At 40.0% G+C, this 18,414-nt stretch overlaps 1 protein-coding gene across 2 annotated transcripts in view; it reads left to right on the top strand.

The window, feature by feature from the left end:
• Window positions 1-9,170: 9,170 nt before the first annotated feature.
• ANAPC10 (anaphase promoting complex subunit 10) overlaps window positions 9,171-18,414 on the top strand; it is a gene marked incomplete at both ends in the record, with an annotated part of 31,689 nt that continues 22,445 nt past the window's right edge. The window contains 3 exons of one of the 2 annotated variants that reach the window (XM_081999010.1): window positions 9,171-9,285; window positions 11,232-11,322; window positions 12,896-13,016. In XM_081999010.1, coding sequence (XP_081855136.1) covers window positions 9,171-9,285; window positions 11,232-11,322; window positions 12,896-13,016 — 327 coding nt within the window. The remainder of the gene's footprint in view (window positions 9,286-11,231; window positions 11,323-12,895; window positions 13,017-18,414) is intronic. The other variant, XM_081999011.1, reaches the window with a different exon arrangement.

Genomic DNA, 18,414 nt, shown 5'->3' with positions numbered 1-18,414 from the left:
CTGTCACAAAAGGCAACAGTAATGTACAATCTGTAGAACAAATGTAACATACATTACATTAAGAATATTTATTTCTTTCACAGGCATTAAGAGTTATATGAGAATTTACTAAGTCAAGTCAATTATGATGAAGAGGGATTTGTAGTTGCATTGAATTATTCAAACTTAAACGAAGAAACATTAAAAAAGGTAAATGAAGACTGAAATATAACCAGAGACAATTCAATTAAATGATGTGAAGGCAAGATCTGTGTTCAGAATTGAGCCATACTTTAGTTAGTTTGCAGAAAAAGTTAACATTGTTAACATTTTATTAAATTACATTGCATCAGACCTCGAAGATAAATGCTGTAGAAATAACTGAGGATGAGCAGCATTTGCACTTTCCTCTGAAAACAACTAACCTCAAGAATTGTCTCTCAATTCATTGCTAACGGATTACATACAGACACTCCATAACAAGAAAGTTAAGAACTAGAATACCGAAAGAAAATTTAAACGAAAAACAAAGAACAGATTTTCAAGCTGCATATGGGAGATCACTACATTTAATAAGTAAAGCAGAAATAAAAGTAAATGCTACAAGAATAAACAAAATCTACTAATAATATAATAGTTAGTCTATACTTAAGGTTTTGCCATCTCTTTTAGAAACTGAGACAATGTACAAAAAGAAGTTTAAACAAGTCCCAAATCTCCCTTCTGTATTATACTCATTATATTACTCATAAGGCATGACATGAATATGAAAATAAATAGAATGTTAACATGAAAAGCATATAGTCAAACATACTGACGCAGCATACCGAGTGGGTGTGTTTAGCTGGTGTTGAACAGTATTAATTATTAATTTTTAATATTTCCTTTTAACATGAAGTGAAATGCATGAGAATAAACCCATAAATTAGCAATCTACCACATTAAAATTACAGAAGTATTTCACGACCACTTGGACTGCTGTCTAGGAAACTACAGCAGATAAATTAGAACTTGAAAATTGTCACAGAAACTTGCAGGTGAAATAACTAAGGGCATTCCAGAGAGGAAACACTACCATGGTCCTAGAAAAAAGCCCTGCCTCGTTTTTCGTTTCTTTTTACACATACGTTGTAAAAACAACCTCACCCTATTACCTTATCAAACCTGCAAGAAATCTTGATCTCCTCACCACACAAGCACGCACATGGATATTAACGTTCCCCAAAATAAGGCAAAACATAGCTTTTTTCCCCTCCAGAAAAGGAAGTCCCTGCTTTCACAGCAGAAAAATACCGGCGTTCCCTTCGCGGGACCCCGACCACCGCAACGCCAGGAGCCCGCTCAGGGTTCCCACACGAAAGCGATTCCTGCGGCTGAACCCAGCAGCAGCAGAAAAGGTTTCCTCTCCACCCCGCTGCTGCTACACGGCACAGGACAAAAAAAGGACAAAAAAAGCAAAGCACTGGAAGATGACGTACAACTCGCCAGAGACGACGAACTGCATGTTCGGGCAGTGCCAGCCAGGGAAGGGGCGGCCTCCCACCCCACACGGGCTGATCGAAGGATCGCTGCCCGGCCGTCCCCACGCCGGGAGCGAGTCCCCGGTTCAATGGAGCGAGCCGGGCCGGCTCCCTTGGAGCCAGAGGGACAACGACTTCAGGGCGGCTCGGCGCTGCCGCGCAGCCGGCCCACCTGCCCAGCCAGGCCGGGTGCTGCCCCTGAGGCCCAGGCGAGGAGCGGTCGGCCGGCCGGCCCCACTCCCGTGGTGGGTGGGGGCGAGCCCCAGGCCCCGGCGCCGCGCCGGAGGCCGCTACCAGGCCGAGCCCAGCGGCGAGGGCAGGGCCGGCAGCACGGGAAGCCGGCGGCGGCTCCCAGCAGAGGGAGGGGGCCCCCTCCCTACGCCCCCCTCCCATGTAAGAACGCCGGTACCTCTCTACCTGCCCCAGTCGAAGGCCGCTTACCAAGAGATGGGGGAGAGAGCGAGGCGCCCCCGCTCCCCGGCCGGGCCGCAACGGGGAACCGCGTCCCCTGTCCCGCGGTCCGGCACGCAACGTGCTCCCGCCGCCGCCGCCACCCGGCCAAGATGGCCGCCGCCCCCGCAGGGAGGGGCCTAGGCGCACACCATAGAGAAGAGGGGAAGGAAGGGAGGCTCACCATAGAGAAAACGCGTTAGTTCGGAGAGAGAGAGAGTGGCGCCTGCCGCCACGGGGAGGGGCGGGGCAGAGCGCGGCGCGTGAGGTATCAGTCCGCGCGCTGGGGACGTGACCGTTGGTGACGCCATCTCCGGCTGACGCCGCCAGAGAGGCGCGTTACGCGCGAGGTGTGTCTGCGGACCCGGCTCCCCGCCCTCGTCTCGGGGCGCTCCATGACGGGTACCGGGCCGTTACGGCCCGTACCGGCTCGGCACTGAGGGGAACACCCGGGGTGGCGAGCCCCGCCTCGGGTCCCCAGCGCGCGCCGAGCGCCGCCTACTCCCCACCGGGTGCACGCGGGCACCTGCGGGCGGACTCCGCCTTCCCTCACGCCCCTCCCCCCCCCGTTCTCTTCTAAACCGAGCTCGCGCGGCGCGCGGGGCTCTACGCGTGCGCGGCGGGGTGGCGGCGCGGCGAGAGCCGGCCCGGCAGCCCCCTGGGCGGGCCCCTGCCTGCCTTGGGCACGCGCCGGGGGGGCCCGCGTGGCGCCGGCGGCCCTACTGCCTCTTCGCCGCCTCCTCACCCGCTGCAGCGGCGTCGAGGATCAGGTGGGGACGCTGCTGCGTACAGACCGAGGGGCTGAGGGGAGGAGGAGGAGCGGAGAGGGGGCGGTGTAGGTCGTAGGTGCCCCCAAGCCGGCGACGGGCTTCTCCGGCGTCTCGCCTCCAGGTGTCACGGCAGCCGCGGGAGCTGTGGCTGTGCCCGGGCAGGAGCTCCGCCGGCTGATGCGGTGCGTTCGCTCGGCGTTGGGAGTGCCCACCGGCTCGGGGCGAGGGGCTGGGGGGCTGCTTAACCGGGTACCTCCTCCAGGTCCCTCCCGCAGGGCGCGCCTCGCCCCCCGCGGCTGGGAGGGGGCAGCGTGGCCCGGTGAGTAAGCACAGCCGATGTGTTTCGGGAGTAGGTCTTGCTGATTTATTTCCAACGTTTCAGTGTTTTGTAGGCTTGGGGGGCAAGTCAATAATAGTGTCTTGTAAAATTAATGAATTATATTTAAAATCGTAATTAAAAGTCCTACAAAGAAGACGCGGCGGGGAGGCCCACCAAGGAGGCCTGAGTGAAGGCAGCTTCATTTCTCAAACTGGCTTCATCCTCTGGTTACTGTGCTTTTTAAAGTCTGCTTTCACTTAATATAAGCATTTGTAAAGACGTCCTGCATCCTTTAAAGAACAGCTTATATCCTTACTAGGTAACTTTGGCTTGTACAAAAATACACTTAAAAAAATAAAAAGCATTTAGGTTGATTAGGGGTACACATAGAAAAATTGCTAATGTAATTTTCTTGTGCAGTTGCTCTACCTACCTTATTTTTAAGGAGACATGTTTGTGGCAATGAAAGACTTAAGTCTTTTTTGCTAATAGTCTTAAAGCAATGTGTTGAAGGCAGAGTAAAAATAATAGGTGTTTAAAATTGTATAGAGAGAATAATCTGATGGATGAAATGTACAGGTGAGCTAGTTGTTGAAATAGCTTGCTACTGAACATTTACTATCATTATTAAATATTAATTAAACATTAGTAATTGAAATGTTCATTGTTAATGTATAATCTTCCACCTGAATAAAAAAATAGGAAGCAAAGTAAGAGACTAGTTTCTGGGTATATCTTGAGATCTTTAAAGGCCTTACACAAAGAAGGGTCCATCCAAAGAAAATGAGAGCAGAGAAGCGAGCTTGTGATGTAAAATGAGCAATGCAAGTATGAAAGTCAGGGAATCTAAGGTATAAAATCCCCTTCTGTTAGGAAAAACAGTGTTATAAATCATGGATGTTGCAAAAATGCTGGAGTAGTCAGTGCAGCCTTTGCTTCATTTTGCTGGAAACATTGTAGTCAGATACTTGCTAAAACTAAATAAAATTATATGATGGGCATGCAATCAGAATAATAATTTTAAAAAAAAAGCAAAGCTAGCTGAGCTCTGATCCCCTGGAAGATTCTGGGGAGGTGGTTTGTGAGGAGAATTTGTCAGTAAGTAGAAGACCATTAAAAACAATGTGCAAACAGAAGATGAACTAGTTTGGTTTGTTAAGAACAGTTGGATCAAATTTTTTTTTACAGTAGACAATACAGTCAATGAGGAAGGAATATAAGTGGTTTGTCTTGAGTTTTACAGGGTTTCTGCCATTGTCTGGGTTGACGTTAAAAACAAGTTATTGAAATGTGGTCTAAAAATAATTTTTGTGAGATCTTATGCAGCTAGTTGAAAAATTGCTTTTGAAGCCGACTTGTAAATAATTCACTTTTAAACAGGGATGTCACAAAGTGTCCTCCTGGGGAGTTCTGTTTTGAATGTATTTCCATTGTTTTCTGTGATGGTGAATGCAAAATAGATATGTTGCCAAGTTGGAAGGATTGCAAGCACTGTACAGCTTGGGATCAGAATTCAAAATGATCTTGAGAAGATTGGTAGTAGATTGGAAATAAGAACTGAGGGAGGAGGAGAATACAGGGAGGAAAAATCAAAGGCAGAATTAGTGGAAAGGGTATTACTGAACAGCAAACAGCATCCCAAAAAAAGCATTTAAGCACCGTAGTGGATAGTAAATTAAATGTTAATCAATAATATGATGTCCTTTCAACTAGACAAATGTTATTTTGGCGTGTTAACAGGTGGGATTAAATATAAAGATAAGGAAAGTGATTACTCTGCTCTGTTGAATAAGGGCCTTAGGTAAAATGGTGTGGCTATGTTTTTAACCATAATATGTAGATCTCTAGACTCTGCAAGAATATTATGTTTATAAAACTCAGTTTGTGAGGGAAACTTGAAAGACATAGGCACACTAGAAAAGAAGAAACTAAGAGCAAATTTGGTGACTGTCCTCAAGTCTATAAAAGGGTTGCTATGCAAAGGCTAGTGATTAACTAGTCTGTGAGCTCTGTGTAGAGCAAGAGAAGAGATCATGCTTGTTTTTAGAAGGTAATACTTGGGTTGGATGTTAAAGCAAAATGTTTGGCTTTTAGGTTGACAAAACACTGAAGCTGGCTGTCCACAAAGATTGTGAAAACTTTTGTTGAAGAACTAAATGACCGGACAGACATCTGTTGAGGATGGTCTGGTCTCAAAGGTCGTTACAGGTGTGCATTTAAACAATTCTGTGTGTACTAACATGGTGGAATTAGAAATTTTAGTTGGAGAAAACTGCTTTGGATTCTGCAAAAGTTTCCTTGAGCCTGGATTTTTATGGGGCTTTAGGAAAGGACCATGATACATCCTTCTCTATCTCCTCTTCAGTGTGTTTCAGAAGAGCATGTGTGTGCTTAGTGAAGGGTGTGCTTTCAGGTATGAACCTTTTGAAAGTGTCTTCCACTGGTATGCTAAGAATGACCTGTCTGTTTTGATGATGAAAGGTAGACTGTTGAACCATTTAAATCCACTTCACTGTTTATAAAGTGTATGTTTGTTAAAACATCTTTAATGGCTACTACTTCACAGGGATCTTCTCTGGAAAAGAGCAAATTTCTCTAAGGAAGATGCTGAGGGATAAAGAACTTGAGGAGGGGGAAAACGAGCTTAGCTGCCTTCTTGTTTTGATCAAAGGATGCGCATACCATATAGTGGAAAGTGGAAAAATGAAAGCGTGGTGTTGATCATGTCATTAAGACATTAATACATGAATGTTAATAATGAAGCAGTAACCTATTAATGATCTTTTGGAATAGCTGAGTTGGAAAATTTGAGACGTTTCCAGACAATGCTTCTATAGATGCAGTGTGTCTTTCCATTTTTCAGCACATGTCAAGGAGAAGGGCTTCTAGACAGATTACTTTTACACAGCGTGGAAAAACAAACAAACAAACAAAAAAACCCAAAAACAATTCTCATTCCATTATCTTCTTGGGGTAAGAAAATGCTTTGGTTTTTCTTGGTGACTTAAGTTACTTTTAATGTTAAGTATTTGTGTCTAGTCTGAAATGGGGTACTGGTACTTCTGCTAGTGAAATGTCCAAAAGTGTTACTTGAGTGAGCTGGCCTGTTGCTGTATTATTTTTCCTTTAGTGCTTCTGTTGGCTTTTTGCTTTTCAAATGCTTAGAGTATTGGCAAGCTTCTAACAAAACTATCCAGAATATATTGTTACTAAGCTGGTTAAACAGTTATGTCATGAAAAACTGACTTTAATGTTTGAACTAATGAGTTGAACTAATTAAGATTTTCAATCTTTTCACATCATTAATGCACAATTTGTGGCTAACTTATTTGTCAGCAGTGGTTTGAAGTTGAAATCTGGATTTTGAGTAGCTTTACCTGTTAGATAGAAGGAAACAGGCTCAAGTTAAGACAGTAGGAAACTTGGATGGCATTTCTTGCTGTGTATTTCAGATCCCCAAAATGTATGCCTCAAACTTATGTGAACCAGTGCAGTAGAAATCTTGGGAGTCTTAAGTTATTTAGAACTTCCCTGTGTGCACCGAAGCTTATAAGAAATCTCAACATCATTGTCTCAAGGGATTATGCATACCTTAAAATTCCAGTAATTTTTCTAAAAAGTATGTGTAATCAACTTTCTGAGATAATGCGTGTACAATGTAATTTCTGCAACTACCTTATTTTGGTGGGTTTTGATGGGATGTTTGCATACTCCTTATGTCTTAAGGTTGGGTTTTTCATTAATCTTAAAATAGCTATTTCTAGGAATGAAGATGTGACGTTAAGATTTGGAGTTTTTTGTTAATTTTCTCTTGAGGTCAAAAGGAGTGTGAAGACTTGCTGTTGCTGATATTCAAGAAGTGTTTTGTATCAAATTAATAATTTAACTTTGTGAAGTTGAGTTTTCTATGTATATTTTTAGAGGTGGGAAGATGAGCATTATTAGTTTCTGTATAAATCTGAGAATTAAAATGAATGCAACCCAACCTTTCTTGGTTCATTGTCACAACAGTAACAAAATAGTGCAAAGTTTAGGCTAGTAGGTGATTTGAGCTTTAAAATTCATGAGTTCAGGAAAATAGTCTCCCCAATGCTTAATAAACATAATTTGAATTTTGGTGTAGGATGGGGGTTGGACTAGATGATTTTTGAAGGTCCTTTCCACCAATTCAAACTGTTCTATAATTCTGTGAAAAGTGTTTGTTTTTCAGGTAGCTGTGAACTAAGTGTTTTGTAATTTTTTCCAAGACTGTTTTAAATTCTTGCAAGATTAGAACAACGTTTTATTGAAGTTGCTATCAATACATTCAAAGTTATATTAAATAGCAACGGGAGTAAATGATCTTCTAGTCTGTAACCTGTTCTACAGATACACAGTTTTATGGCGTAGCCAACTCAATAGAGAATAGCTATGTTTTAAAGAGCCTATTATAAATACCTGATAAAAGTTTTAAAACAGATAAGACAATATTTAAAAACAGTGACTAGGGAGGATTTATGTGCTAGTGTCTTATAGGAATGGCTAAATGGGTTGCCTGTTTAATTTTTTTTAATAGTTTGCTAAGTTTTTGAACAAAACTTTTCTGCATGGGCAAGGACTTTAAGACATCTTGTTGCATTAGTTGTTTTTTTTTAATTGGGTGGCATTAGGATTATATCTGAATTATATGAATATATATGTGATACCTGTAGTATTATACGTGTAGCGTGCAACCCACTTTTCTGAGAGGATTGTGCTTGAGCAAGGTTTTCTGTTTGTGGTCTTTTGTGACACTTGCTGTGGTCAGTACTTAGATTTTACTACACATGTCATTATTTCTTCAGATTTTTTATGGTAGTCAGGACTGCAGTCTTGTATATGAGAAAGCAGCAAAAAACCCCAGAACTCTCTCTCAAGTCTGTGTTTCCAAAATGGGAGGGGGAAAAAAAAAAAAAAAAAAAAAATTAGCCAAAGGCTAGGAGAAAGTGTTTGGTGTGGACAGCGATATACGCTACAGAATTCATCTTTCCTGTGTCCAACAAAGAGTTTTTAGCTGCAGAGTTATTCTTACACAGAAAATCTTTTTTCTGCCTTGTGTCACTTCTGCAGCGGGTAAGGAAGGTCTGGATCCTGTGGATACCAGCCTAATTCAGTAGTTCCTTGGCTATCTCGGCCAGGTACTGGTAGACTTTTTCTAAGATCAGGAGAGCATAATACAATGTCACGCATGTAAGCAAAGGATTACAAGTCAACTCTAATTCCCTGACTCTTGAGTGCTTTATGTTTAATTTTAAGCTTTAATGTAGTTCCTTGCATGGAACTTCTGTTTCTTTGAGATTTTTTTTTTATTACAAAGTCCTTTAAGCTACTTTCCAGGAAGTAGTAAGGTGCTCTATACAACATGAAACCCAGCATGATTACGTTGTAGCCTATATGGCAGTTGTCTAGGTGTTGAGACTGAATGTGAATACTTGAGCAGTGCAAGTCAGAGGTTAATGATTCTAGGTGAAGTTGTGAAGTTAAGGAGATGGACCATGGATAAATGTGGCAATAACCAATCCCTTCCAAATTAGAGACTATAGGATTTGTTTGAACTCTAATTTCCTATTTTTAAGGAGAAGTATTTCCAGAAGGACAGGCTTGCTCTGGCTTCTGAGTAGGCTTCTGAACTTGCACATTAAGAAAACTCTTAAGTGTATGTGAAGGGTGGGAAATGAAGTTGTATTTCTAGCATTTAAATCAACAGGGTGTGTTTTAATTTCTTAAAAACAAACAAAACTGTAAAAAACCAAACCCTGAAACACTGCCTAACTCTGTATGAATGAATTGGAATGATACAAGTAAAATGTCTTATGAATGTTCCAAGTGTGTATTGAATTTTTAAGGACACAAAATCTACATGTATGTGGAACATCTTATTTAAATATGTATTTTATTTTTTACTTTATGTATGATATAAATAAAAGGTTCTATAGACATGCAAAAATATACACATATATGTATATTGTATATGTATAAACCACATATTCTGTAGACGATTATGTAAGTGTAAGGCTAAAGAATTAAAGTGTCTACACGAACAAACACAACCTTTTAATTTTCCCATCAAGCTAAAAATGTATCAACTAACTCACTTGTTTTCTTTTACTAGAAATGACTACCCCAAACAAGACACCACCTGGTGCTGATCCAAAGCAGTTAGAGAGGACTGGTACTGTTAGAGAAATAGGCTCACAAGCAGTTTGGTCTCTTTCATCCTGTAAGCCAGGTAAAATCACAACAAATGGTGTAAAAAGCTGAATGTGTATTTTTCTTCTTAGAATATATAGTGTTTTTTGTTTTGATAAGAAGACATACATACAGAGTATAGCAGTAAATCTGCTGTAGTATAAGCTGTATGGGTAGCCACTACAAATAATTTTGGCCTAACCTATACTTGATGCAGTATGAAAGCTGTAACTATATCAGAAATCCTGTAATAAAGAAATATCTCATATTAACAAAACAGGACTTTTACTGTGTCATGGTTCAATGCGGCAGGTAGCTAAAACAACCACACTACTGGTTCACACCTACCCCCCAGCAGGATGGGGGAGAACATTGGGGCAGGGGGGAAGGTAGAACTCATGGATGGAGATAAAGACAGTTTAATAGGACAGGGGAAAAAAAAAATAGAAGAATATACAAAACAAGTGATGGACAGCAGACTTGCTTACCACCCACTGACCAATGCCCAGTTAGTTCCTGAGCTGTGGCGCCTCCCCAGCCAACTCCCCCAGTTTATATACTGGGCATGACATCGTATGGTATGGAATACCCCTTTGGCCAGTTGGGGTCAGCTGTCCTGGCTGTGTCCCCTCCCAGCTTCCCGTGCACCCCCAGCCTTCTCACTGGCAGGCCAGCATGAGAAGCTGGACAGTCCTTGACTGCTTAACAGCAACTGAAAACATCAATATATTATCAACATTGTTTCCAACCCAAATCCAAAGCACAGCACTGTACCAGCTATCAGGAAGAAAATTAACTCTATCCCAGCCGAAACCAAGACATACTGATTTTTTTATACTGAATTGATTTTTTTATACTGAATTGGTTTTTTTACTTGCACAGCGATCAAACTAAATAATGTGAGCAGAAACACACTCAGCACTGTGTAATTGTTTGTATGCTTCAGCATTTTGCCTGGTTATCTTAAATTTTTAACTTAAACCCATGCAGCTGGGTGGCTGAACTGTTCTGTCCAAACTTTGTGTGGACTCGGCCATTATAGTGTAGCTCCCTAAAATCCTGCAAGTAAAATGAAACTTGGAAGTGCAAGTTAATGATAGCTTATTCCTGCTGAAAATATCTGAAAATCTGTATTCTTTTCCATTTGAGGTGATTGAGTTGCTATTTTGGAAATATCTGTTGGAATTGATCTAGTATCTTGCTGTAGCCTAGAGTCAGTGATCCTTTTATGTCACAATATTGTGCTCAGTCTTTGGTCTGATATCGTGGTACCTTACTTGGAGGAAAACTATTACATAGTTTAGTCACTTCAGAGTGAAGATATTTCTTTTTATTGCAGATTAAACCTCAACTGCTGAATTTGAACTGCACCTAGTGTGGGCAATCAATAAAAGGATGTGATTAGTAAAAGGACAGATAATGAGGGAGCAGAAAAATAAAGATTTTGGGTTGTTTCTTTAAATGTGACAGCATTAACTTTCAGGAATATTGTTTTTGACATCTATTGCTTGTTCTAGCTACTAATTTGAAAAATTCAGGAGACTGCTTGAAAAGAAAATGTTATATTTGGCTAAAATTTTATGATAAATGAATGGTCTCTGCTAATGATTTTCCTTTAGTTCAGCAGTTAGGTTATGGAATAGGTGGAAAAGCCTAACCATTTAAGTTTTGATCTTGTGATTAGTATGAATTACTCCTTAACCGTTTGGAATTCTAGGACATGCTGAATGGTTTCAAATGCCACAGACTTCAGTAGGAGATAATAATGTAAAGACCCTTGAGTACTGAGCTTTGATTGACAGATTCCCCTGTTTCAGTTCTGTGTCACAAAAGCATAGGCACAACTTGGATATCTAGAAATACTTCTTTATGTGTTATAACTTAGGATACATACTTTAGTTTGTAATAGCTGTAGAAGAGTTATGTCTGTGATGTTTACATCACAGAAATAGGATATTCAAGACTATCACCTTTTTTTTTTCTTAGGATTTGGAGTGGATCAATTACGAGATGATAATCTAGAAACTTACTGGCAGTCAGATGGATCACAGCCTCATTTGGTGAACATCCAATTTAGGTATTAAAAATTACTCTATATGGGTTAGGGTATTTTGTGTAACTTTGTATTGATTACTGTTCACCAAGATAGGAGTTTTGGAAGTGCAAGGACTCCTGTGTTAATCCTGTTAAACCACCTGGCAAGAAGCCAGTTAGATAACATTTATAAAAATGAGATTTTTTTTCAAATGTTATGGTTACTAAATGCCTAAATAAGCAACAAAAAGGAATGTTTAGTAGTATGTTATTTGTAACAGTTTCACATTTACCTAAGATGACATTTTTGTCCCGTTTTTCTGCCTGTGTGTGTAATTTGAAGGGTAGATCACAGAATCACAGAATCACTAGGTTGGAAAGGACCTTTAAGATCATCAAGTCCAACCATTAATCCAGCACCACCATGTCCCCTAAACCATGTCCTGAAGCGCCACATCCACACGTTTTTTGAACACTTCCAGAGATGGTGACACCACCACCTCCCTGGGCAGCCTGTTCCAATGCCTGACCACCCTCTCAGTGAAGAAATTTTTCCTAATATCCAATCTAAACCTCCCCTGGCGCAACTTGAGGCCATTTCCTCTTGTCCTATCACTAGTTACTTGGGAGAAGAGACCAACACCCTCGTCGCCACAATCCCCTTTCAGGTAGTTGTAGAGAGCAATAAGGTCTCCTCTCAGCCTCCTCTTCTCCAGACTAAACAACCCCAGTTCCCTCAGCCGCTCCTCATAAGACTTGTGCTCCAGCCCCCTCACCAGCTTCGTTGCCCTTCTCTGGACACGCTCCAGCACCTCAACATCCTTCTTGGAGTGAGGGGCCCAAAACTGAACACAGTATTCAAGGTGCGGCCTCACCAGTGCCGAGTACAGGGGCACAATCACTTCCCTACTCCTGCTGGCCACGCTATTCCTGATACAGGCAGATGTCTGTTCTTATAAAAAAGTAGTCCTGTATGACTTAACAACAGATTGATTGAGAAACATTTTCCTATTCTATTCTGTGTAGGATGCTTTCGGTCCTTTAAACTCTTAAGATGAGGTTTCATGTTCATCACATTTTTCTGTTTACTTACTGGAGGACTCTTTGGTATAGTAACAGAACCCATATTTGATAAGCTAAACATATGCTTCATCACATACAAGTGCTTATTTGGCATCTTGGTCTTTTGTTCTATTTCTTCGTATACTGACACTTCTGAAGGCAGACAAAGGAGAACAGTAAAAATCAACTCTCTGTGCGTAACTTAATGTGGAAAAACACCTAGTCGCTTTAAGAATGGAGCACTTATAAATCAGTAGACACACTTCTATTAAGTTTTAAAACTTAAAAACAGGTTGCCCAGAGAAGTTGTGGACGCCCCATCCCTGGAAGTGTTCACGTGTCCAGGTTGGATGGGGCTTTGAGCAGCCTGGTCTAGTGGAAGGTGTCCCTGCTCATGGCAGGGGAATTAGAACTAGATGATCTTTAAGGTCCATTCCAACCCCAACCATTCTCTGATTCTATGACTTAAATCCTTAGTTATTACAAACAAGAAACAAACTCATCTTGAATATTTTTCTTTACAACGCTTACATGGCTTTTTTTGCTTCTTGCAGAAGAAAAACAACAGTGAAGACATTATGTATTTATGCAGACTACAAATCTGATGAAAGTTATACTCCAAGCAAAATCTCTGTCAGAGTAGGAAATAATTTTCATAATCTCCAGGAAATCCGGGTAGGTCAATGACGCTTTGCTTTCTGTCTTAAAATAGTCCTCTCTCATTAGGACATCTGATGTATTAAAATCGTTTTTGGAGGTAAAATATGGCATTGTCCTTGGAGGGGAAAAATGGCTGGGTTAATTTTGATGTTTGCTTTCAGTTTTTATCTTGTAAATTTAGGGTGGTTTCTGTTTTTATCAGACTCTGTTACCAACATGGTTATAACAGACTTGATACATAGATCCTGTAATGGAGTAAAGCGTGGGGTTTTCCAGAACAGGACTGTTTAGAATTAGTTATACTTTGGTCGCACTTGAAATACCTGCAAAACCTATGCATTGCATATTTCAAAAGGGAGACTTAGCTTTTAAGTACTTGCATTTTTAGACTTAACTTGAGTTCATGCCTCCCTCCCCTCCTTTTTTTTTTTTCCCCTCTGAATGGGTGGTTCAGCTATTGAGTCTCACTAGGAACCAGAATTTAAAACTACAGGTTTTAATTTAGCGGTGTATGGTGGATAAATATCTTTGGAGTTTGGTTTTCATTTTTGGGAGGCTGCATGTACTCTTATTAACTAGTAGCAGCTGATTCAAAGCTCACTTTGAGATCCTTGCAAAAAGAAATTGGGACGCAAAGCCCGATCACCAATTACACAAAAGTTTCTTTGTATTCTGCTGGTTGGAGAATCTTCATGTAAGTGACAATCTGGTACGTATTTGCTAATAGCTGACTCTAGCCTCTGCTGATGGTGAGAGCTAGGGGAATTGCAACACTAACTTTTCGAAAATCATATCTAAAGCAAGCAAGACAGCAATTTAAAATGGAAGTCTAATGTAAATTACCATCAGATGTGTTCATAGATGATGTTTTACTTTTAAGTATAGTTTCTTACCTTTTGCAATGCTTTTTTTTAATACTGGACAGTGACCGAGATGTAGAAATTTTGGAAGGGATGTAATATTTTCTTTTTTAAAAATATGATACAAAATCCAATTTCCATTTCTGTAGATATGACATTTGATAAGTTTAAGACTTTGAATGAGACATAGATTTGTCGTGTTTTGTTAAAGATTTTATTTACAAAAGTGTAATAATGAAAACCAGTGTTTTTTCATAGTGAAACTTCTAGCCAGAAGTTTCTCTGACAGAACAATTGAGATCAGATTTGAGTTGCTTTAACTGCTTTAACTTTTGGTAAATAGTAAAAGCATATTTAAAGTAATCCATGATTTTTGTAGAAGTCCACCTTTGCAAACTAATCAGGTTACTCATAAGCAGGTATCTTTTGCTAATTTTGCATTACGGTAGCACTGTGTTTCAGATTTCTCTGGAGCTCAGCAGCTACTGGCTGATATATTGGGAAGGCTTAACTTTACCTCCTGTATGCGGCAAGTATTACAATAACAGAAGAATCAGAATGACAAGGAAAGGAACGTGCTAAATAGTGGTTTGAGTTTTTACTTTTGGGATTTTTATTGTTTTCAGTTTGTTTTTTCAGTGTTTGAAGTCCCAACAAGAGCAACTTGTAAGTAGAAGGTTGCAGATGCAGTGGGAATTGAAAGTGTAGTAAACATGTATGGCTCTGTTAATGTTGGTGCTATGTGTCTGTCTATATCCTTTCAATGATTTGTGATGTTCTCTCAAGTCTTGACCTATACTTTTATCGTAAATCTTAAATGGAAGGGTCTTGACTCCTTTTCAAAAGAATATTTAATTTAAAAAAATGAATTGTCACGTTAATTTGACTTTCATCAGCTGCAAATTCTGTGTTTTTTATCTTCTTAATTGCATCGTAGCAATTTGGGAGTTGCATGTTGTGTGACAGTAACAGCAGCTGGATTTTTTCCTTGTTAGGCTATGGGTCTGTTTTCCGAGTATCCACTAGATGTCATTGTTGTCCTTAATTATCAGTTTGATTTTTGTGCTTGTAGTCTACCCTTCCCATAACTAAATGATTATCCTTTTGTAATAATGTTTAGTACATCATTATACCTAACTAAATAACTTTAAGTTTCTTGTACAGTGGTAAACTTCCACTTTTGAGGGTATATATGTTGTTAAAGATCTATAGAAATGATAAAATGTACACTAAACATATTAGTCTTCTGCAGTTTCTCAGGCAATATTTCTTTAGTTTTTTTCTTGTTAAGGACGGGATTCTATACACAATGTATTTAGTTAAAAAAGGCACTTTTAAATGAAACAAGTTACTATTATCTTTTATAGTATATTAATTTGACTGTAATATGTTGCATGATAGCAGTAATTCTTATGCATACCACATGTTCATATGCTTTTTTACTTCAAAACTGAGATGAAAATATGGTCAAGTTGCTTACTAATGAGATATAATACTTTGATGCTGTAAAATACTAGTGACTAACTTTGTTGCCACTGTAATGTTAAATATTGCTATCAATTTAATATATTTCTTAAACTGCTTGATATTCAGAATGTGTTTCTTAACTTTTCCTTCAGTCCTGAAACTTTCTCTTTTGTTCAGCTTCTCTGATGCATAGGCAGGTTATTAAAGCAGTGTGAACTGTTATGAGCTCTTTAGAGAAATCTGCTTAATTATACAATGATTCCATTGGCTTCAGGACTGATTAACTGGGTAGAAAATCCAGCTAAATCATTTTATATTTTTCCATGAATGCTTGCCCAGCTCATAGTGTCTAATGAAAGTCCTATGATGCCTCCATGTGTTTTCTTTCTAATGGTCTAATTTTGAAAACAATGCCATGTGCTGTTAGGCTAGGTTTTATCACTAATGTAAGATTAGCTTTAATTTATGGTCTAGTATGCAGGAATGTCTTTTTTGGAACCTAAGATGAAATTGTTTTCTGAATTAAAGGTTTTTTTTCCCCTCTAAGAAATAAGTCATTTATACCCCAACCTGTGGATGCTAACAGCTGTCATAATCTGGCAGCATTATTCCCTTGCCTAGCTGGAGGAACTACAGTTAAGGATGTGTGCAGTGAGCTTTCTCCTCTGACTTCAGCACATTTTTATCACAACTGTCAAGCTTGGAGAGCAAATATTTTCTCATCTCCGGTCTGAATTCTCCCACATAATGGTGGAAACAGTCTGGGTGGACAAGTTAGTCTACAGAGGCATTTTTGGAACAGCATCCAGACTCTTCAGTATGTGATTTATGTTATTACACTTTCTTATGATATGAAAATAGCCCACCATAAAGGATGTGAGGGAAATGTTGGCTGCAGGAGGCTTCTGGTCTCTTCAAGTATTCACCGGCTTGTTCCCTTGGTACCTCTCCAAGACTTTTAGGCCATCAGACACTTTGTTACTGAAGGTTCTATGTAGCAGCCTTTGCATCCAGGAATGATACTAAGTATTAAAGATTGCTTGGAAAGAGGCCTGCTTTAATTCAGTTGCTGTATACTTTCCACCTGAACAAAAGCCTACTTAACCTTTTCAACAGGGTTCAGTTCTGAAGACTTTGAAGACTCAGGTGAAAGCCCTGTTATCTTAACATGTCTTTGCTGGCAACAGTGCGAGTCCTTTGTTTCAACTTTTTGCTGTCTTCTGTTGAATAGCTGTCTATTTTGTTTTCAGCTTGGTTTTTAGCCATTTTGGTCTTGGTGTTTTGTAACCAGCTGCTCCGGAGCTCGGGCAAGCAGAGCGATCTCCCTGGTGGTGTGGTATTGTGACCAAGCACCACGGACAGGGCCGCTGATTCACTGATTTCAGAGATTCTGTGCTAGAGAGGGGAATTATCAACCAGAGGAATGCCCCAGCTGGGGAGCTTTTCCAAGAGGTAGTTAAGGAAGTCTGACCCTATTGTAATCTCTTTACTCCTACAGTGTCTGGGGACTGTAGTGAAGAGGCTGGGCTTTTCTAGACATTTTCTGAAATTCAACAGCTAGCAATCTTAACCTGTTTTCTGTATGTGGAGTAGGCTTGGATACTGAGGAGCAAGGAGATGCTAACTTGTCATAGGACTGTTACGAGCTAATGAATCACAAAAATGTACTGCTACCGAGTTTCTGAACACACATTTGTAAGGTGCATTTTAAACTGCTTTCTTCTGAAGATGGAGTACTGAGTTGTTACTGCTTTATTTGGATTCCTGACTAGCCTTCAAGTACTTTGGTTAGAAATCATTCCTCTGTGTTGTTTCCTCTGTATAAGGAGGAATTCATCCTATTCGTCTGTTCCTTTCCTGTATAAGGAAATATGCATTTCTGACCCCTAATTATTCCTTGGGTTCAGAATGTCAATCAAAAATACTCAGTCTGCTTTCTGCAAACTACACTTGATGCTAAGAAAAGATTGAGTAAGCTTTAGTTTTATAGACTTGCAAACTGTACTCTTTTTTTTGTCTGTCTCTAGGATGCTCTGCAGATGAGGTCATCACATCAGCTTGTTCATTTTGATTGTTATCTTGCTGTTAGGCTAGTTGGGTGTGGATTTAGTTCATCAGAGTGCAGACAGTATCTGTTCCTTACATTTAAAATTTACCAGTACTGGAAATCTGTAAAGCAGGGGAGTAGAATGATCCACTGGTATTGGTTAGTTATTAAGCCTTGTGATTGATGTCAAAGGTAGGAGTCAAGTTTAGGAGGCAGGACTATTTCTATTTGATGCAGTTGGTACTCTCTATTTCCACCTTCCAGCAGAGAGGATGTTTTATGAGTTGCCAACTGGGATGTTCACATGAACTCCTCTTTACAAAAGAAAGGCTAATTTAATGATGTAACATCACTGTTCCCTGCCAATGTCATCATCACTGTAGATGATATGACCTGCTCCATATGCTTATGGAAATCAACTAATATATGCTTCAAACTGTAGAAATTAGGAACAGGATTGCAATTTTCCTGCTTTTTATACACTGGAATGGTAACACATTGGAACAGAGCTTAGTATGCAATCATGAGGAAACGCAGTTACTGAAATAGCCTTTTGTGCATATGAGGTATGTGTGTACAAATAGTGAGATGCACATTAGATCTGGAAGAATTCTGAAGAATGGAAGATTATTTTGGTCCACACATCATAAAATTGTTGAGCATTCTTATCTTACCTTGCTCTGAAATGGTATTTTAAGAGAAATAAACATCTCTTCTGTTGGATCTTAGAGAAAAAAGAGAACTAAACATTGTTTTTATGCTGTGGCATGTGTTGCATGTAAAAAGATGTTTTTTCTTGTTTTGTATCCCAGCATTCAAAAATTAATCTATGAAGGAACCTTTTCTTGCCACAGAGGGACTCAATTAGGCAAGGGTACGTTAAAGAGGCCCTGTATTTTTAATACTGTCAATCTGACTTTACCTTTTGAAGTAGAGGAAAAGCCATGTGAAAGAAAGTGGCAACAACTCCATGGAAGGCAGGAACGTGATGAAGTACAGAGCTTTCCTCAAGGGAACTCAAGTATATAGAGGCTAGGAA

The sequence above is a fragment of the Phaethon aethereus genome, assembly GCF_964289735.1.
Source record: "Phaethon aethereus genome assembly, chromosome: 4".
NCBI classification, from domain to species: Eukaryota; Metazoa; Chordata; class Aves; order Phaethontiformes; family Phaethontidae; genus Phaethon; species Phaethon aethereus.
Note: the sequence above shows the minus strand (reverse complement) of the source record. Positions and strands in the feature narration are given on the sequence as shown.